This window comes from Octopus bimaculoides, chromosome 17 (genome assembly GCF_001194135.2).
Source record: "Octopus bimaculoides isolate UCB-OBI-ISO-001 chromosome 17, ASM119413v2, whole genome shotgun sequence".
In the NCBI taxonomy this organism is placed as follows: Eukaryota; Metazoa; Mollusca; class Cephalopoda; order Octopoda; family Octopodidae; genus Octopus; species Octopus bimaculoides.
The window spans coordinates 48,979,577-49,001,254 of NC_068997.1; the positions used below are offsets into that span (position 1 = coordinate 48,979,577).

The 21,678-nt window shown below is 39.4% G+C and overlaps 1 protein-coding gene across 1 annotated transcript in view; it reads right to left on the reverse strand.

Moving 5' to 3' along the window:
• Window positions 1-445: 445 nt before the first annotated feature.
• LOC106882159 (lymphocyte-specific helicase) overlaps window positions 446-21,678 on the reverse strand; it is a 24,532-nt gene continuing 3,299 nt past the window's right edge. Inside the window, exons 2-21 of the mRNA XM_014932731.2 lie at window positions 20,847-21,100; window positions 19,821-19,951; window positions 18,146-18,274; window positions 17,431-17,619; window positions 16,616-16,670; window positions 15,575-15,630; window positions 14,722-14,838; window positions 13,493-13,624; window positions 12,994-13,176; window positions 11,736-11,959; window positions 11,456-11,581; window positions 10,175-10,277; window positions 9,913-10,071; window positions 9,036-9,115; window positions 8,164-8,383; window positions 7,951-8,070; window positions 6,468-6,584; window positions 5,038-5,197; window positions 2,212-2,412; window positions 446-1,089 (exon numbers count right to left, since the gene is read on the reverse strand). Coding sequence (XP_014788217.1) covers window positions 956-1,089; window positions 2,212-2,412; window positions 5,038-5,197; window positions 6,468-6,584; window positions 7,951-8,070; window positions 8,164-8,383; window positions 9,036-9,115; window positions 9,913-10,071; window positions 10,175-10,277; window positions 11,456-11,581; window positions 11,736-11,959; window positions 12,994-13,176; window positions 13,493-13,624; window positions 14,722-14,838; window positions 15,575-15,630; window positions 16,616-16,670; window positions 17,431-17,619; window positions 18,146-18,274; window positions 19,821-19,951; window positions 20,847-21,100 — 2,890 coding nt within the window. The 3' untranslated portion in view covers window positions 446-955. The remainder of the gene's footprint in view (window positions 1,090-2,211; window positions 2,413-5,037; window positions 5,198-6,467; window positions 6,585-7,950; window positions 8,071-8,163; window positions 8,384-9,035; window positions 9,116-9,912; window positions 10,072-10,174; window positions 10,278-11,455; window positions 11,582-11,735; window positions 11,960-12,993; window positions 13,177-13,492; window positions 13,625-14,721; window positions 14,839-15,574; window positions 15,631-16,615; window positions 16,671-17,430; window positions 17,620-18,145; window positions 18,275-19,820; window positions 19,952-20,846; window positions 21,101-21,678) is intronic.

A 21,678-nucleotide genomic window follows, 5' to 3' on the forward strand; every position in this document is an offset into this window, starting at 1 on the left:
CAAGTGGTTCATAAGCTACTTACTACACAGCCACTCCTGCACCTTAAAAAATAACCACTGTGGGCAGTGGCACGTGAAAAGACATTCAAGTGAGTTCGTTGCCAGTACTGCTCGACTGGCCCTTGTGCAGGTGGCACGTAAAATCACCATTTCGAAAGTGGTCGTTGCCAGTACCTCCTGACTGGCCTTCGTGCCGGTGGCACGTAAAAGCACTCATTACACTCCAGGAGTGGTTGACATTAGGAAGGGCATCCAGCTGTAGAAATTCTGCCAAATCAGATTGGAGCCTGGTGTAGCCATCTGGTTTCACCGGTCCTCAGTCAAATCGTCCAACCCATGCTAGCATGGAAAGCGGACGTTAAACGATGATGATGATGATGATGAAGGTATGCAGCAGAGAATAAAAACAAGGAAAAAGAAAGAAAAAAAAAAACCATAACAAATGTCATGAATTAAAAATTTTATTTATATAATTTATACATTGATACAGATGTGTTGCAGGTGTGAGAAATTTGGAAGCTAAGATTAACTGATTAATGGTTCTTAATTAATTTGATAATTAAACCACGAGAAGGATAAAAACGAGAGTTATTTCAATGATTAACGTCAGAAAAGAGATTGAAGTGATATGTCATGACACTTAATTGGTCTCCAAATAGTATCATATGGATGGGTTTTTTTTTTTTGTTTTTTTTTTTGGTTTACGAAAAAAGATGATAAAGACTGAGAATAGCAGGAAATGACAAACGACAAATGATTTGGTGAATTATTTATAAAAAATTGAATTTAACCTTTAGCATGCTGTAGATGCAGCATGTCATTGTGTGAGTGTACTCCCCTCTCAAAGTGATAGCACACATACAGCTACAAAGGAGAAAACTCGTATGGGCACAATGATGTCTTTAAGCATGCTAAAGGTTAATCTTCTCACCTTTGTGTGTTTTTGATTGAATTATTAACAAACTTCTGTGTCTAATACTTTGTTCTTTAAGTCAATAATATTGGATAAATTAGAAGAATTCTCTTCAGTTTCAATAACTTTAAAGACTCCAGCTACTTCTTTGCAGGTTTCATTTGGTTTCTTGTGGCCTGAAAAAAGAAGAGAAATTTAATACTTTTTAAAGATTTAAATTAGATTAAATTAAAGAAATAACACAGATAAATCAACAGTGACAAGAGATGTGTTAAGAACAAACACTAGAAAATCAATAGAGCATTGAGTAAATTGATGACATCGAACCCCAATGAATAACTGGTACTTATTTTATCGACTACAAAAGGATGAAGAGAAAGTCAACCTTGGCAGAATTTGAACTCAATGTACAAAAATAATAATAATCATCTGTAAACTACAATATAAACTTCTAGCATGCAGAACCTGTAATCAACTTGGTAAGCCCCAGGTTATTTAGCTGCAGGTTAGACTTGATTGAACTTATGATCAAATCCATTACAACCATAACCACCCATTCTATATAACACACTGTGTATGATTATATAAAGTATCAACATCAAAGACACACATTCTCCAGATTACCATTATGGGCAATGCTAACCCCATCGACAAAACACACACAAAAGAGCTTTTCTATGGTCACCAAACTCCCTAGAAACAGCAGCTAAATCCTTCAAAAGAGAATAGACAATGTTTAATGAAATTCTAGATACACACACACCATGTCTAAAAAGTAAATCCTAGTGATTAGGATTAGAGTTTGATCATGTTGTTGGCACTCCGTCGCTTACGACGTCGAGGGTTCCAGTTGATCCGATCAACGGAACAGCCTGCTCGTGAAATTAACGTGCAAGTGGCTGAGCACTCCACAGACACGTGTACCCATAACGTAGTTCTCGGGGATATTCAGCGTGACACAGTGTGAAAAGGCTGACCCTTTGAATTACAGGCACAACAGAAACAGGAAGTAAGAGTGAGAGAAAGTTGTGGTGAAAGAGTACAGCAGGGTTCGTCACCATCCCCTGCCGGAGCCTTGTGGCGCTTTAGGTGTTTTCGCTCAATAAACACTCACAACGCCCGGTCTGGGAATTGAAACCGCGATCCTATCGCCGCGAGTTCGCTGCCCTAACCACTGGTCCATTGCGCCTCCACAGTGTTTGATCATAGGTCTACTGGATTAGTAAAGACCTGGAGTTAAACAGCATCACTGTCATCATAATAATCAGAATGAATGTGAAGAGCGACAAACAACAAACCTGTCTTCTTCTGTGGAAGTTTGTCAAGGAAGTCCGATCGGTCTAATAGCTTCTGTAGATCTGCTTTACTGATCACACTCGAACTGTTCTTTCCTTCATAGATTTCTTCATGTTCTGAAGACTGGAGAAGTTCTTTTAACTCTTGGGGACTAATTGCTGATAAACTGGTGCTGAAATTCTTTATACCACTCTTAAATTTCCCTAAAATATAATAACAGAAAACAAATATGCTAAGTATACTATTCATGCCAATCAAACATTTAATATCAATAATAACACTAATTAATATATATATATATATATGTATGTAGGCACAGGAGTGGCTATGTGGTAAGAGGCTTGCTTACCAACCACATGGTTCCGGGTTCAGTCCCACTACGTGCTACCTTGGGCAAGTGTCTTCTACTATAGCCTCAGGCCGACCAAGGCCTTGTGAGTGGATTTGGTAGATGGAAACTGAAAGAAGCCCGTTGTATGTATATATATGGAGAAGCAACTCAATGCTAATCCCTGTATATTTATGATGATAAATGGTTTTACCGATAAAGGTTTTTTCATACTGAACTACTTGGCAAAATTGTTAATTATTAATTCTATTATTAATTGACGATTCCCTGCCCTTATTCTTGTATATATATATATATATATATATATATATATGTATGTGTGTTTGTTCCCCCCCGCCCCCAACATCGCTTGACAACCAATGCTGGTGTGTTTACGTCCCCATAACTTAGCAGTTCAGCAAAAGAGACCGATAGAATAAGTACTAAGCTTAGAAAGAATAAGTCTTGGGGTCGATCTGCTCAACTAAAGGCGGTGTTCCAGCATGGCCACAGTCAAATGACTGAAATAAGTAAAATAGTATATATATACTGAAATATACCTTAGGAATATTTAATTATTCCCAATATTTCAGGTAAAATATCCCTATTCAAATGTGTATTAAAAAAAAAGTTCATTCTAATAATAACAAACAACATTCCTAACAGAAGCAAAAAGCCAGAAATTTGGGTGAAAATTTAGTCAACCCCAGTATTTGACTTGTACTTCAGTTTTATCAACATTGAAAGGATACCAGTTGAAGTTGGCCCCAGCAGGATTTCAACTGAGAATGTGTAAGGAGTGGGAAGAAAGTCATTCAAACGATTCTCTCAACCGTCAGACCTTTGTAATACTAACAATAATTCTTTGTACTCTAGGCACAAGGCCCAAAATTTTAAGAGACAGAGCTAATCGATTACATCAACCCGAGTACACAACTGATAATTTATCGACCCCAAAAGGATGAAAGGCAAAGCTGGCACTGGCAGCATTTGAACTCAGAACGTAAAGACAGACAAAACGCTGCTAAGCATTTTGTTGACATGGTAATGCTTTTCTACACAATGCTCGAAATTTTGCGGGGAGGGGGCCAGTCGATTAGATCGATCCCAGTATGCAACTAGTACTTAATTTAACAATCCCAAAAGGATGAAAGGCAAAGTCGACCTGGGCAGAATTTGAACTTACAACAAAGACAAACGAAATACCGCCAAGCATTTCGCCCGGCGTGCTGACGTTTCTGCCAGCTCGCCGTCTTGCTAATGATACTGCCATGTCAACCCCCTTTAATAATAATGATGACGATGATGTCTTTGAACTTTGGCACAAGGTCAGCAATTATTGGAGGAGGGGGTAAGTCAATTACATCGACCCCAGTACCCAACTGGTACTCAGTTTATCAACCCTGAAAGAATGAAAGGCAAAATCCACCTTGGTGGAATTTGAACTAAGGACATAAAGACAAACGAAATACCTATTTCTTTATTGCCCACAAGGGGCTAAACATAGAGGGAACAAACAAGAACAGACGAACGGATTAAGTCGATTACATCGACCCCAGTGCGTAACTGCGTAACTGGTACTTAATTTATCGACCCCGAAAGGATGAAAGGCAAAGTCGACCTCGGCGGAATTTGAACTCAGAACGTAACGGCAGACAAAATACCACTAACCACTTCCCCCGGCGTGCTAACGTTTCTACCAGTTCAACAAAAAGAACATTTCTGACATAGAAGGATGTAGAGAAAGTCTGATACAGCAGAATATATTGTTTGAACTTTGAAGGAGGTGGGGACAACCTACATAAAAACACAGACATTACCCTACTTAAAAAATTGCTTCCCGACATGAAACACTGCTTGTTTAACTAATGATATTGTGGAAAACAAATCTATAAATATTGCATGTTGACAAGTAATAATTTTTATTTATTACTTATTGCAAAATTGATTAAGATACAGCCGTATATTGTATTGTACATACACAGGGTGATTAAAAAATCACCATACATAGGAACAATTTATCTTTTTTTATAAGAAACAGTTTTTCTTTTATTTAAAAGGGTCTATATGGTTACCATTGTTTTGAATACACATTGCAATGCGTTTACCCCATTCATTGTGAATTCGTAATAGCACATCTGGTGATACGTGTGCAAGGGAGTTGGTGATGCGTTCCTTCAAATGATTTATGTCTTTTATCTTTCCGTGATACACCATGCCTTTCAAATGCCCCCAAAGATAGAAATCAAGCGGGGTCACATCAGGGGATCTCATAAACTGTTTTTATAAAAATAATATATGGAGACTTTTGAATCACTCTGTATATCGTTTACTGTGTGTAGAATACAAGGATATATGCAAGAAGTAGCTCTGGATACAAACTGACTTAAGCAGCAAAGAAACCTTCACTTTTGCCAGCATAGAAAACAGACATACAACAACGATAATGACAAAGACGACATTGGTGAATCAACAATGAAAGAGATCAAAAGCAACCTACCTTGGTGAATAATCATCTTCTCTAGTTTTCGTTTGGCTGTAGCTCTTTCGACGATTCTTTGGTCAATCGTGTTTCGTGACACTAACCTGTAAACTACAACTGGTTTTACTTGACCAATACGATGACACCTATCCTGAGCTTGTAAATCACATTGAGGATTCTGACAGTTGCAAGAAAATAACGACAAGAATTTAGAAGTAATAATGATGTTAATTAAAAGATGAAAATTGCAAGAATGTGTGCAATAAGGACAGTAAATGTTATCCCAGTAGTTGTAGGGACACTCAGAGCATTAACAACCGGGTTTCAGAAATATGTCGGAGAAAATGGAATTGATATGAGGAGGCCCCAAAAAACTGCTCTATAGGGGATATAGCTAGGATTTTGAGATGGGTGCTGGAGTGTTGAGTGCTTTCCAGAGTAAGTTAACATCCAAGTACCAAAGCTTATAGTTTGTGGAAAGAGACCCTGTGAAGACTTCTGACAACAGGTTGTTGTCCACTCTCACAGAATCAACCAGAGCAAGTAAGACCGAGACCTCTGATCATCATCGTTCGTTTCTTTTAACGTCTGCTTTCCATGCTAGCATGGGTTGGACGATTTGACTGAGGACTGGTGAAACCAGATGGCTACACCAGGCTCCAATCTGATTTGGCAGAGCTTCTACAGCTGGATGCCCTTCCTAACGCCAACCACTCGGAGAGTGTAGTGGGTGCTTTTACGTGCCACCAGCACGAAGGCCAGTCAGGCGGTACTGGCAACGGCCACGCTCAAAATGGTGTATTTTATGTGCCACCTGCACAAGAGCCAGTCCAGAGGCACTGGCAAGATCTCGCTCGAAAGTAAAATAATAATACTTTCTATTATAGGCATAAGGCCTGAAATCTGGGGGAGGGGGGATAATCAATTACACCGACCTCAGTACGCAACTGATACTTATTTTATCAAACCTGAAAGGATGAAAGGCGAAGCCAACTTTGGCAGAATTTGAATTCAGAATGTAAAGACAGATGAAATGCCACTAAGCATTTTACCCAGCATGCCATCTTAATGATAATAACAATAGATGTTAAATGATGATGATGATGATGATAAATATCTGTGAGGTGGTTGGTGTTAGGAAGAGCATCCACCTATAAAAACCATAAATGCCAAAACAGACACTGAAGCCTGGTCCAGCTTTCTGCCTAGCCAGCACCTTTCAAACTGCTCAACCCATGCAAGTATGGAAAACAGACATTAAATGATGTTGACGATCAATAAACATACATACATACACACACACACACACACAGAGCAAGATACTTCATTTCACATTCTTTGGTGCTTAGGAGCCCAAGTTAACTCTGAAAATTTAACTGTTGGTCCTAGCATGTCAAATAACTGTGCAGAAGCTCCATGAGAATACACATGGGGTTGGCTTTACTTACCCAATCACTATCAAAAATGATAACGGTGTCTGCAGATACCAAATTCACACCAAGACCACCAGCTCTGGTACTCAACAGGAACAGGAAGACTTCTTTATCGTTATTGAAGCAATCCATCTGAAAGGGTATCATAGAGGAATATCATAAAGGGGTATGATTAGGCAACATCACAATGGGGTATCATTAGGTAATGTCATAATGGGGTATCATAGAGCAAATCTGATAGCGGAATGGACCGTCTTAGGATATCAACATAACATATCAGAGAAATATTGTAATGGAGTGACAGAGAGGAATGACATAGTGGAGTGATAGAGAAGACTATCAACATCCATTGTTGATGTCACTGCAGGCATGCTCGACGGTGAGGACAGGCCCTCAAGCAGGATAATGGAGACTGTTGGTGGCCAGTTGGCATCATACCATGTCGTTGCTGATCAGTGCCAATGGCCTTGCAAGCTGTCACAGGTGGATGAAACAGTCCTACCTGGGCGTGGTGAGCCAGGGACGCCCTCTGTGGGTATAGTCTGCAGTGCTGTTGGTGGTGTTGTATTGCTGTTGCAGGCGAAAGATCGTGCTGACATGGACATTGCAAGCTTTTGCAACAACCAAGGCAGGCTACCTTGCTTGCATTTGGCTGATAGTTTGTTTCTCTGCACTGCTGGCTATCAGATCATACCTGATGCATCCAAATTACTAACACCAGGGACATGGTTCAAGTTGATTTTTATACCCATAACTTCCACAAGATGCACATGCATTTCAGTTTTCATGACAGTAGTTTGCGACTGCCACCCAGAGCCTTCAGTGCAGCTGTGCATTGGCGTCCAGTTTCAGGGGAAAGTTGAAAGGTTACCTGCAATTTGGGTCTCAGCCATAAACCTTGGAACATTTACACTTACATCCCCAAAATAAATTTTCAAAATTTACCATATCTCTTTACTCTTTTACTTGTTTCAGTCATTTGACTGCGGCCATGCTGGAGCACCGCCTTTAGTCGAGCAAATCGACCCCAGGACTTATTCTTTGGAAGCCTAGTACTTATTCTATTGGTTTCTTTTGCCGAACTGCTAAGTTACGGGGACGTAAACATACCAGCATCGGTTGTCAAGCGATGTTGGGGGACAAACACAGACACATATATATATTTATACATATATACGACGGGCTTCTTTCAGTTTCCGTCTACCAAATCCACTCACAAGGCTTTGGTCGGCCGAAGGCTATAGTAGAAGACACTTGCCCAAGGTGCCATGCACTGGAAATGAACCTGGAACCGTGTGGTTGGTAAGCAAGCTACTTACCACACAGCTACTCCTGCGCCTTTTAAAAAAATTGCGTTTCTGTTGTGGTTCAGTGTATTATGGTCATGATGATGATGATGATGATGGCGGTGGTGATGGCAATGTCACAAATACAATTGAGTTGGGAGAGAGAGAGGTGGGAGGGGAAGAAAAAGAAAGACCAAGAGAAATGAGCTTACCTGCTCTTGCCTCTCTTCAAAGTTCATGCTACCATCCAAACGACAGTATTCAAAATCTCTGAGGTAGCAATAGTCTTCCAAAATATTCAATACTTGAACAAACTGAGAAAAGATCAGCACCTGCAGAGAAGAGAGAAGGGGATAAATGTTGTTGCTATTGTTTTTACTGTTGAAGACCCTGCAGACAAATTAAATAAACACCATGTGACTAACCTTGTGACCATTTTTCTTTAACACCGGCAGCATGCAATCCAGCATAGCTATTTTACCACTGTTCTTCACAAGACCTTCATCCAGCGCCAACTCACCAGTCTTAGAGTCGAGAGGATGTTCTATGAGGTAAGGATGATTACATATCTTCCTTAAAATCATCATTATATTGTTCATCTTCAAATTTATCCGCGAATCCGAGAGGGAAGTTGACTTGTCATCCCTGATATTATAAACAAACAAAAATGCTATGTCATTCATATGCGGTGGTGTTGTTGCAATTGTTATTTATCCCCCATTAACGTTCTCAAACTTGGGCCCCTGTGTCTAACTTCACCCCCAGGACCTGGGCTCCTGAGAAAAAGAATAACTAGTTGCATATACAGCTTGAGAGTAATGACTGCAAGCAAAGTACTGGACAGAATCGGTTGCATCTTTTTCTACGTGTGTTGTTTATCAACCCCAAAAGGATGAAAGGCAAAGTTGACTTCAGCAGAGTTTGAACTCAGAATGTAGTGTCAGGTGAAATACTGCCAAGTATTTCGTCCATCGTGCTGATGATTCTGCGAGCTTACCACCTTAATAGTAATAATAATAATTTTGACTAAGAAGCCATATAGTTGATCAAAGGCATTCCCAGCATGGCTGTTCCATCTTAATTCTTTTCCCTCAACAAAGTACATTCAAGAACTACACGATTCAAAGTGTTTTTTTTCTTTCTTTTTCATGGCAATATGATGTAATTTGAAGGAGATTTGGTTGTTAATTTACTAAAAAGTTGAGGTCCCATCATTGCCTCGGCAATAATTTGCCCATGGTAATGTTGGTGACAGTGGAACTTGTGAGGGCGCCATCAAGAGCTATAATCATGTTACCTCTCTTCTGTCTTCTTCCCATTTGATTGCCGAACTGGACGACCGTTCTGGTTCACCTTGATCTTCTCTTTATCCTTCTCCTGCAAAATTGAAGAAAATGCAAAGAACTATTTTAACACATTGATCATTGAGAGATCAGCAAAATCTTGCTGACCAACACACAGAGTATATGCACAAACAATGTATAAGATTGGTCAATGCAGAATCACCAGTATAGAGTGGTTAAACAAATTATTAGTGACCAATAAGATGTTTAGTAACACAAGTTGAAACAGAATGGCATAAATAGACATGTCGATCAGATAAGATACAATGATACAGGCTGGACACCTTAATCCATAAAGTGCTGGGATTTGCACTTACATAGCATGGACAGTTGAGCACATTCTATGAAAATGAGACTACCAAGCACACATAAAAAAAAAATAGTTAAAATATCTTCTTTAACATTCACATTACTTTGTCAAATGCAATGCTTATTTATTCACATTGCTTTGAATTAATAATGCATTATCATGGAGCTTTAAGATTGCAGTGTTATGATTGTTTATTCTTAAGATGACATTGTAGGGTAGGCGTGAGAGGCCAGATCTGGCTAGTTTGAACATAAATCAGGTAGAATATTTGGGACCAGATATGGTCTGTTTAAATGCTAAAGAGTTAACAGAGCCAACCCTGTTGCTAGCTGCAGACCAGGTTTCTAGTTTGATGATAGCTTACTTCCTTCTCTTTCCACAAGTCTTGGAGGTCTTGTGAAAGCTCATGAGAACTGCCTTCTCTCTGATTTAAAAACAAATCATTAAAAAAAAAAAGGGGTCACGTGTCACACTGAGGTAAAAGAAGGTCAAACAGACTATAACAAATGAAGATGACTAACCTTTTTATAGAGCAAGTCCTCAATGGTATTGTCCAAAGTTGCTTTGTAGAAAGTCTGCTGAAGTTTGCTAAGAGGACAGAAAACAAGCACTTCTTTCTTGGGGGGTATGACCAATTCCACGTCTGACTTGAGACGTCGCAGCATGAAAGGAATGAGAATCTGAAAAGAAAATATCACCATTCTCACATGAAATATGTGTCTTGGAGGATTGGACTAGAAACGACTCAAAGAAATTGGCAAACAGAAGAGACATTTTACTTACTTGGTGGAGCATTGAGAGAATGTGGTCCTTTTCTTCACTGGCAACAATTTCTTCATCAGCATTCTCTTGTCCAATGCGTTCGATGTCAAACCAAGATTCAAAACTGAAGGATAAAGAATACAACCATCATTATATTCAGATTTTCAAGTTTTGTCGGTTTCTAACATCCACTTTTCCATGCTTGCATGGGTTGGACAGAATTTGTCATGGTGGATTTTTTATGGCAAGATGTCCTTCTTGTCATCATCTTTCACTTACTTCCAAGCAAGATGACATTTTCTCATAGCCAGAAATTTTTGAAGTGAAGAACACTGCATGCATGATTGACATTCATTTACAACTATCACATGATGTCATGGCAAGGGGACAGTAACACACATATACAAGGTGTGTTGAAAAGTTCTTGGCTCTAAGGGTATCACAAAATGCCTGGTTGGAGGCCAAACCGTCCAAGTTCTTCAACAGGGCTTAGAAAAACTGAAGGACTGTTGCCATAAGAGTATAAATCTGAGAGAGGAATATAGTGAATAAAATCATAATTAATTGATCCTCCTGTATTTTCTTTTACACAAAGCCAGGAACTTTCCAGTACCCCTTCATGTATATACATATGCGTGTACATACAAATATGAGGGGGGAAGGGAGTCTAAAAAGTTCCCGGCTTTTGTGATACCATTTCAAGGTTTCACAAAAGGTGTGGTTAGAGGCCCCAAACTTCCAACTTCTTTCACAGGGCTTAGAAAAACTGAAGGACTGCTGCAATAAGTACGTCACTCTAAAACGGAAATATGTTGAATAAAACCAGAATTAACTGATCCTCTCAGCATTTTCTTTTACCCAAAGCCAGGAACTTTTCAGCACTTGCCTTGCATGTACATCAGGCTTCTTTCAATTTCCATCTACCACATTCACCCACAAGATATTGGTCAGCCCAGGACTGACACCCACCCAAGGTGCCATACAGTGAGACTATAACCCAGTACCATGAGGCTGGGAAGCAAACTTCTCACCAAAGACTTTGCTGCAACACCAGGTGCACACCTGTGCTCATATGCATGCAGCATTGCATTTTAGGAATGCAGAAGAGTATTTCTCTGTTACATCTGTTTTGCTTCTGTTGTTTGTTTCAGGTGTTACTTTAATGGTTCTGTTTCATACATTCTGCAAGAGTTGTATGGATAAACATGTAGTCAACTGACTACATACATCATCATCGTCATCATCATCAGCAGCAGACTGTGATGACGAAGGTGTCGTAGCAATCAAGAGGGAATACTTTACCTTCTCAAATCATCAAACAGCTCAGGTAGAAGGAAGTTGAGGAGTGACCAAAGTTCTGACAGACAGTTTTGCAGAGGTGTCCCAGTCAACAGCAACCGATGTGTTGTGTTGTATAAACGCAGCTCACTGAAAGCAACAAGAAACATCATCATCATCATCTTTTAAAATCGAATTTTCTATGCTCACATGGGTCAGATGGAATTTGCTGAGCTGGATTCACCTCAGCCAGATGCACCTCTACTGACATATATATATATATATACCCAAGGGCAGTACTCACCTAATCAGACGACAGTGTGTGTTCTTAATGCGCTGGCCTTCATCAATAATCAAATACTTCCAGTTTATGTGCGACAGCAGTTTACGGTCATTCATAATGATTTGGTACGATGTAACGACGACCGGCAGAATGTAAGTGTTCTCATCGAGTTTTTTCTCAGTGAGGAGTTTCTGGCGCAATGCTGACCTCGTGGCACGATCTCCATGATACAATACTACAGGGATCTGTAAGGACAAAGATTAAAACAGTTCAAGGTAAGACAGGTCATTTCAATAATTATTTATTTCAATCCTTGGACTGTGGACTGACCATGCTGGGGCACCAACTCGAAGAGTTAAGTCAATCAAATCAATCCTAATACTTGGTTCTTTCCCCCCCCCCCCAAGTCTGGTACTTATTCTATCTTTTTGCTGAACAGGGGCATAAACAAACCAACACCAGTTGTCAAGCAGAGTTGAGACAAGCGCAAAAATGAACATACACACAAGTATACATCATTAGCAGTGCTGTTCTATATTTTAGAGATGAGGACACATATCCATCCAACACAGCAGACGAAATACCACTAATTATTTCACCCGGCATGCTAACGATTCGGCCAGCTTGCTGCCTTAATGATAATAATAATGAGGATAATAATAATAATAATAATAATGGAGGCACATGGCTTAGTAATTTTGGGTGTTGGACTCATTATCATAAGATCATGATTTCAATTCCTGGACCAGGCAATGCACTGTGTTCTTGAGCAAAACACTTCATTTCACATCCACTCCAGTCTACGAGCTGATGAAAATAAGTAATCGTACAACAAACTGACATCTCATCCAGGAAAAAAATACTACAGAAACCGGCCCTGTGTTCTTTATGGAGTAATGTGGACTAATTAAACTTAAATAATACTGAGATGACCACAGGACCAGCAAGTTTGAGAGGAGGGGGGATTAAATGATTCCACTAACTTCAATACGTGTCTCCTTGTATTGACATCACATGATAATTGTGCAATGGTTGTCAGTGTCACAGAAGCAGTGTCAATCATTTCCAATTTTCTGCAAGAACATCTCTGCCCATAAGGAAATATTAGCTTACAAAGAAACAGGTGAGGGTTAGTGACAGGAAAGGTATCCAGTAGCAGAATATCTGACACAAATTCCATCCAACACATATTAGCATGGATAAGTGGATTGTTAAAACAACACTCACACTCAAAGGACAAGACACAAGAAGAAAAAGAAAATGAAGAATTATTACAAACCTGAGGTGCAAATTGCTTGAATTCAGACACCCAGTTTGGTAGTGTGGAGAGAGGAGCACAAACCAGATAAGGTCCTGAGACCCCCATTGATACAAGGTGACACACCAAGGCTATACACTGGATGGTTTTACCAAGGCCCATTTCATCAGCCAATATACCATTTACACCATTCTCATACAACATCTGTGGAGAAAGAAAACTTGTTTGCAATTACATTTATAAAAATTCAACAAAGAATAATACTTTATGCTTCTCTGCACATGGACACATTAACCCTTTCAATATGAACCCAGCTGAAACTACCTCTGGCTCTGTAGTACAAGTGTCTTGTTTTCATAAGTTTTGAATTAAAATCTTCCACCAAAGCTTAGTCACAATTTATGTTCCTAACATTAGATAAATGATAACGAAGTTCTTTTACTAAATTCTTTGTTATATTTGAAATTAATTGAAAGAAACAATGATGATGATGATAATGGTAATAATAGTAAATAGTCACCTTAAGCCAATTGTATCCATCCATTTGATAGGGTCGGAGCACACCACCCACAAGTAGTTTTGGCTGGTTCAGTGGCAGCAGTTGTCCATTGAAGGTCCGCTCTGCTAATGCTATATCTTCTTCATTCAATAACTGACCAAAACAGATTGCAAATGAGACAGAAATAAATAAAATAAATAATTTAGTTATATTTTGGATAGGTCATTACGCCAATAATAAACATATGCACCGGCTCTGTTTCTGCACAGACAGAGCTGAAGCAAGTTTTGCTTCACTGCTCAATCAAGTAATCTATTTTTTGACTAATTTTTGGTCAATCAATCAGTAAATCAGCTAGCTTTGTCAAAGTCCATTTGTTGTCATTCACCATCTCAAATTGACCTGCCTTGAAGAATTTCTATTCAGATGAATAGACCCCAGTACTTTTTTTAAAGCTTGGTACTTTATCAATATCTTTTGCTGAACTGCTAGGTTATGGGGGATGTAAATACACCAACACCAGTTGCCAAGTACAGTGAGGGGGAACAAACATGGACACAGACACACATGTAGCATCACTGATGCGGAGTTATTCTATGTGAAATCACTGGTGATCTGACGCTTGCTGTACAGAGGCTGTCTCTCTTGTTAGCCAATAGACAGAGCTTTACCCACAGCTAAGAGTTGCTTTGACTCTTATTTCTAGTAATGATGGTGCTCACTTGCACCCTTAGTCACTTTAGTCACAATTGTACTTGTGCCTTTTGGTTTTAAACTGTGACTAACCACTTCAATAATCCACATTCTCTCTCTGTTTATTTCCTCATGTTCCTTCCTGTCGAAGAGTGTAGGCTCGAAATGTAAAAGACTTTCTCACCTTCCAAAGTATCAAACTAATACACCAGCTTGTTGGTTATACACCTGTCTTCGTCTTTTTCTTTTTCTGTAAATTCCATCTATATATATATATATATATACACACACACAACAGGGTTCTTTCAGTTTCTGTGTGTATCTAATTACAAACTCCACCCACAAGGCTTTAGTCAGCCTGAGGCCATAGCAGAAGACGCTTGCCTAAGGGGCCACGCAGTGGGACTGAGCTTGGAACCATGTGGTTGGGAAGCAAGCTTCTTACTACTGCACATCGCTCCAGCACCTTTTATATAATCATTTTTAATCATCATTTAACGTCTGTTTTTTTTCATATTATATATAAAGGGAAAAGAAAGCACGCACAACAAACTCACCATGTTCATCTTTGAAATATCATCTGTAGTCTCATCTTCAGTTTTGATAACTTGGTCGATAGTGGCATCACTGCTACAAGACTCCGCAGTGTCAGATAATTTGGGTCTTTTGGCATCCTGCAGGAAAGAAAGGGGGAAAAAAAGGTAAAGAAGAATATGAATATTAAGAATAAAGTGTGAAAAAAAAAAAAAAAAAAAAAAAAAAAGAAGAGTAGATGCAATGTTAATAGGATATGACTAGAGTCTGAGTAGACCCTCATACTTGAGAAGATAAAGGTAACCCTTTCAATGGTGGCATAGTTATGAAGTTCATTTCCTAACCATGTGGTTTTGGGTTCAGTTCCAATGCATGGCACCTTGAGCTAATATCTTCTTGGAAGCCAATAAAAAACCTTGTGAATAGATTTCATGGAAACTGAAAGAAGCCTATTGTATACATATATGTTTGCCACCTTGTCTTGACATTGTGTGTAAACTAATGTTGCCATTATATACAAGTGGTGTCTTTTGTTTACAATCTTCTGTAAAAACATGTCTGGCCATGGCAAAAATATTACCACACAATGGAAACGGGGGAGGTTTGGCAACAGAAAGGGTATTCAGTTGTAGAAAATCTACCTCAATGCTACATAGAGATACAGAGAGAGAGAGAGAGAGAGACAGATATATCATTGTTGTTTTCCAAACTTTCTGAAATAGAGTGTCTACGATTCTCTTGTCGAAATGAAATAAAGGAAATAATAAAATAATGGCATGAAATTGGATCAACAAGAGGTGATATGCTGAACATAATAGGCAAAACACTTAAAACTAATTTGGAGAAGGAAAACAAATGCAAAGCAACCATACTTACTTTGTTCTGATCTGGACTACCAGCCAACCTTTTCTTTGCAGATGTAGAATTGGTGTCTAGAAACAAGAAAGTAAAAGCTGATACAATATCATGTTGGTACAGTGATTAGTAACGATAGTTATTAGACAAAAGTCTGGTCTATTCACAAGTTCAAATCCTGAGGGAGAAATGATACTGAACTACATTCATTTACTTTAAATCAGTTTAAATTAACAATTACCATTCCGAAGTTGATAGTGTAACACTTTAGCATTTACACACACACACAAAATGGGCTTCCATACAATTTCTCCTTACTAAATCTATTCCCAAGGCTTTGGACGGTCCAGGGCTATAGCAGAAAATACATGGCCAAGATATCACACAGTAAACTGAACATGGAACCAAGTAAACTTCTTAATATGCCTGCAATTATCAGTTTGCGTATTTGAAGTTCTCTAATTTGCTTCAAGCATTGCAATGTGCAAATAATTATATTTTAAAGATCGGGGACGTGGACTCTTCATTTTGCCGACTTCCCTTACCTACATTGGCGCTATCGAAAATGACTCTCTTGAGGTAGCCAATAGCATAAGTACTGGAAATGATTTATTTGACTAAAAATCTTCTAGATGCTACGCAAAAAAAAAACACTGTAGAGGGAAGGGCATACAGCTGTCAAAACCATGCCAAAACTATCCTCGCCTATGCTAGTGTCACATAAAAAGCACCGAGTCCACTCCACAGAGTGGTTGCTGTTAGCAAGGACATCTAGCCATAAAAACCCTGCCAAAACAGACACAGTAAGCCTAGGGTAGTTTTTCAACCTGGCCAGCCCCTGTGAACTGTCCAACCCATGCATGCATGGAGGATGGGTGCTAAACGATGATGTTGGTGCCCAGCATGAGTGCCATGTAAAGATTGAAACAAGTAAAAGATGGTGTTCAGGCTGTAGTACTAACCACATCAGTCTGGGATGACCTGCAAACATCAGGGGCCTTACAACCTCTTCTCTGACAAATTTATTCAATTTAAAACAAAAATATATATATATGTTCTTACCATTTTCGTTGACTTCACTTTCTTCCTCTGATTCCTTAGCATTAGGACCATTCACCTGCAAAAAAGGGAACAAGTTTGAGATTCTACAGAAAACCAAAAAAAGAGTACCGGCCTGAATTCTACAGAAAACAAAAAAAAAAAAAAAAAAAAAAAAAGTACCAGCCTGAAATTCTATAGAAAATAAAATAATAAAAAAAAGGGTAACAGCCTGAAATTCTACAGAAAACAAAATAAAAACAAAAAAAGTGTACCAGCCTGAGTACTCACTCACTATATAGAGCAAGTAAGTTTTTGAATTTTAGCCATAACCTACAAAAATATCATATTTTAAGTAGGAAGATTAAAAGCATCTCAACTGCTCAAGGTAGCTGCTCTGGTTAAGTTTTAATTAAAATTAGTTATTTGATATCTCATGTGGTTAACGACTGCTTATATGACCCCCAACTGCCCTCCCAGCCACACCACATAAACCTGCAGATGTGCTTCTTTCAGTTTACCAAATCCACTCACAAGGCTTTGGTCAGCCTTGAGGTTATAGTAGAAGACTTGCCCAAAACACTATGCAGTGGGACTGAACCCAGAACCATGTGGTTGGGAAGCAAGCTTCTTACCACAAATATACAGACTTTTGTGTTATGTGTGTGTGCTTTTATACACCAAGAACTAATATGAGAGGATCTCTCGAGACTAATAACACAGCATCTACTGTTCTAACAAGGAATCCACGTCAAGTTAATTTATATAATAGGATTTTAATTACCCTTGCTGAATATAAAATATAGACCTGACTGCACCTAAAATGAACGGTCTCTTACCCGTTGAGCCTTCTCTCTGTGGCGTTTCTGAATCAACTTGGCCACCATCTTTCTTCTGTGTTCCTCTTCCTTCTCTTGTTTCTTGATGCGCCCCAAGAGATACTGAGTGTAAGCGTTGCTTTTGTCCAGGAGAATCTGTAAACGCTGGTACCTCACCTTCCGAGCCATCTCATTCATTTGACTCCAGCACTAAAAGAGAATCATATTTTGAAAGTTGTTTTTGGCCACACAATTGCAACAGAATCTATTTCTTTCTCCACCAAACACACGTGTGTGAATGTATATATATATATATATATATATATATCATCATCATCGTCGTTTAACGTCCGCCTTCCATGCTAGCATGGGTTGGACATATATATATCAATATTCATGTGTGTTTTATGTATAAATATACATAAGAGACAACCAAGCCTTAACTGAAGCAGCAATCAATACATAGAGTATGGTGTTTATTTTCACAAGGTGAAGGAATGACAATGACTGAAGATTTGCTGGTCTTCTGTACACACATATTCATACATATACACTCATAGATAAACATGCACACACACACACACACACAAATATAAATCACGTATTCATCTACACACACTCACACATGATGGATTCCGTTTGGTTTCATAATCACACTGATTTACTACAACGATGTATTAGTGAACTGATACACCATGCTCAATGCAATGTCACAATGGACAACAATGCCACTCACCTCTTCCTGTTCTTCCTTCAGCTTCTGCTCTGCTTCAATTGAATCCTGCTGCAGTAGCTGTTCTTCCTTCATCATGTCAGCAGTTATCATCACTGATGTGTTTGTCTCTTTGGTCACAGTCTCTTTCACCTATAATGATGATGACGATAATAATAATAATAATAATAATAATAATGCAGTACCAGGCAGTGGCTCTCATGGCTTCTGATCTTAATTGATTGGAAGTGTTATCATCTACATTGTTTTGTCTTATATAAAAAGATGGGCTACAGCAAATATTCTGCTCAGGACCACAGATTTGCTTGACCATAACCAGTTGAGCATGTCCCTTGGTGGTTCATGATATGTGCATCTCTGATCACGAGCAGAAGTAGTGGGGGAGCATCATTGTCATGTGTTGAGAGGAATTGTTTGGGTCTTGAACAATTCACCTCTGGAAACATGGGCATTTCATTCAACATCCTTAGGCAACCCTTATTCAGGGACCTTTTGAGCGGAATGGGCTACTCGTCCAACGTTCATGCATGTACAGGTAGGACAGTTGACAGAAGTCAGCCAGTTAGAAGACTACCCCAGGCAGGATTTTACAGTTGGATGCCCATCCTTAACACCAACCTCTCTGCAGAGCTGACTCAGTGCGTTTTATGTGGCACTAGCACAGGCAAGGTTAGTTTTGGCATGAATTTTACTGCTGGATGCTCTTCCAAATGCCAACCACTTTACAGTGTGGACTGTATTCCACTGAATTTAGGTAAATAATCCTCCGTACAGACGGTCAGTAGCGACGCCTGCTGGGTTCAGCTGCCCTACATTGATAAGTGGCAACACCCCGAAACTAGTCTGTAGATGTCAGGCCAGCAAAAGGGAAGCGACTGACCTCGCCTGCTCGAAGATTATAATGGACACAGGTTCGGGTGTCACATAGCTAGCTAGAGGCGATGGCCTCTTGGAGCTAATCAACGGCAGCATTCGTCCTATTTTTTGGACTGCCATGTTGGCTTGGTGATAACTATTAATATCCAGTACCGCTGCCGTAGTCTCCTTTAGAGAGACTTAGAAATATTTATATATATATATACACACACACACACACACACACATAAATAATGGGTTTCTTACAGTTTCTGTCTATCAAATCCACTTTGGTCAATCTGGGGCTATTGTTGAAAACGAAGTGGAATTGAACCCTTAAACATGTGGTTTTGAAACAAACCCAACTACACAGTCACAAGCTACGTAAGAGACTCTGGGTTCTGGAGTCTTGAGGAAGGCACTGACCATATGTAACTTTACATGACTTTCCAAAAGATAGTAGATAAGAAAATAAACTCATTGTGGTCAAGAATCAAATCCATGTTGCAACCGTCTGAATTTTCCAACAACATTTGCACGACAACTGTAAACAAGTGTCACTGTCGTGCAAGCAGTGGTTTTCATTTCCTATCTTTCATGAAAAACGTGCTCGACCAAAAGGAAATATTACCTCCTCGACTGGAAACAGCTGAGGGTTGGCAACAGGAAGAACATCCAGCCATAGAAAATTCATCTCGACAAATCCTGCCCAACTCAAGTGTGCACAGAAAAGTGGATGTTAAATGATGAAGATAATGATTATCAATGTATCCAGCCATTGAAATTACTGAGGCAGAAATAATGAAGAACATTTAAAACTCACCGTTTCTTCTTGGGGATTTTTTTCAGATGACATATCACTTCCATCAGTCAAAGGACATTTAGTTTCTTTCTTTGGCGAAATTTTATCTTCAATACTGTTGGATGTGTTATCGTTATCACAGTCAGGAGTTCCTTCAATTAATGTAAAAAAAAAGACAAATTGAAGCAACACAGAGAAGAATGACAACAACAGCAAAAACAAAACTAGGGACGTCTGCTGTATGAACCCTGCCCTCTGCCAGAAGTGTAGCCAGCTCACTAATTTGTATCTTCACTGACTCTGACTCCAGCTACCCCATAATAGTTTCCGACTCCACAGCCCTGCCTAGTACATTATGTGAAATAGTTGGGGTTAGGAAAGGCATCCAGCCATAGAAACTATGACAAAGCTGACATAGGGAGCTTGGCACAGGTCTCTAGCACATCAGGCTCCTGTGAAACCATAAGAGTGATTCAGAAGCTGGCAGGGTCACTGGAATAAGAAGAAACCTAGTCATTACGTGGGCAGGATGGTTTTGTAAAGGGGACAGGTTGGTCACAACTGAAGATCTGCTCAATCAAGTCTAACCTAGGGCTACAACAACTATTTTAAGTCAGTCTTGGTTTAGACTGTGACCATGCTGGAGCACCACCTTGAAGGATTTCATTGAAATAAATTGTTGCCAGTAATTGTCATTTAAAGTCTGGTATGTATCTTATCAGTCTCTTTTGCCAAACTACTATGTTGCAGGGATGTAAACAAACCAACACAAGTTGTCAAGAGGTGGGGGAGGGTGAAAAACAGAGACATAAAGAGACATATATATACATATACATACACACATGCATGTATGTATAGACATACACACACGCATGAACATGTGATTGGCTTCCACCAACTAGATTCACTCACAAAGCACTGGTTGGCCCAGAGCTATAGTAGAAGACACTTGCCCAAGATGTTGCAGTGGGACTGAACCCAAGAACACTTGGTTGCAAAGCAAGCTTCTAAACGTAAATGACACAAAACCAAAAAAAACCCACTTGCCATTTAGTTTCAAAGACATGTGAGCATCTTCTGATGGTTCCACAGCAACATTAAGAGGCTTGGATGGTGAAACACTCTTTTTCTCCATCGCTATATGACCACCACCACTTCCGTCGTCTTCTTTTTCTTCGAGACGTATTTTGACTTCAGTGACAGCCTCTGCAGGGATGTTAGTTCCCTTGCCAACATCCTCTTCTTCAGTCGATGCTGCAGGTGATGGGTGCATCATGCTTACTGGTTGGCTAATGTTGGGCCTGTAATGAACATAACAAAAACATTTAAACTTATCGACGCATATATATATACAATATACACACCAGCAAAATTAGAAAATTACAGCAGCAACAAAACCTATGGAGATTTAATTTAGATTCGAGCAAGATCGTTGCCAGTGCCCCTGGGCTGGCTCTTGTGCGGGTGGCACATAAAAGACACCATTTTGAGCGTGGCCGTTGCCAGTACCGCCTGACTGGCCTTCGTGCGGGTGGCACGTAAAAGCACCCAGCTGTAGAAACTCTGCCAAATTAGATTGGAGCCTGGTGTTGTCATCCGGTTTCACCAGTCCTCAGTCAAATCGTCCAACCCATGCTAGCATGGAAAGCGGACGTTAAACGATGATGATGATGATGATAACTACATCCAAGCAAAGAATATTCAATGACAATAAAGATGGTGATGGCTACTGAAATAATTATGATGTAAGCTAAATTATATATGGTGGTATTGATTAGTGAAACAACTATAGTGGAACTTCTGTGTGTACGATAGTAATTACTACTGAAATACTTATGATGTAAATCAGAGTGGTGGTCGTGGTAATAGCAGCGACAGT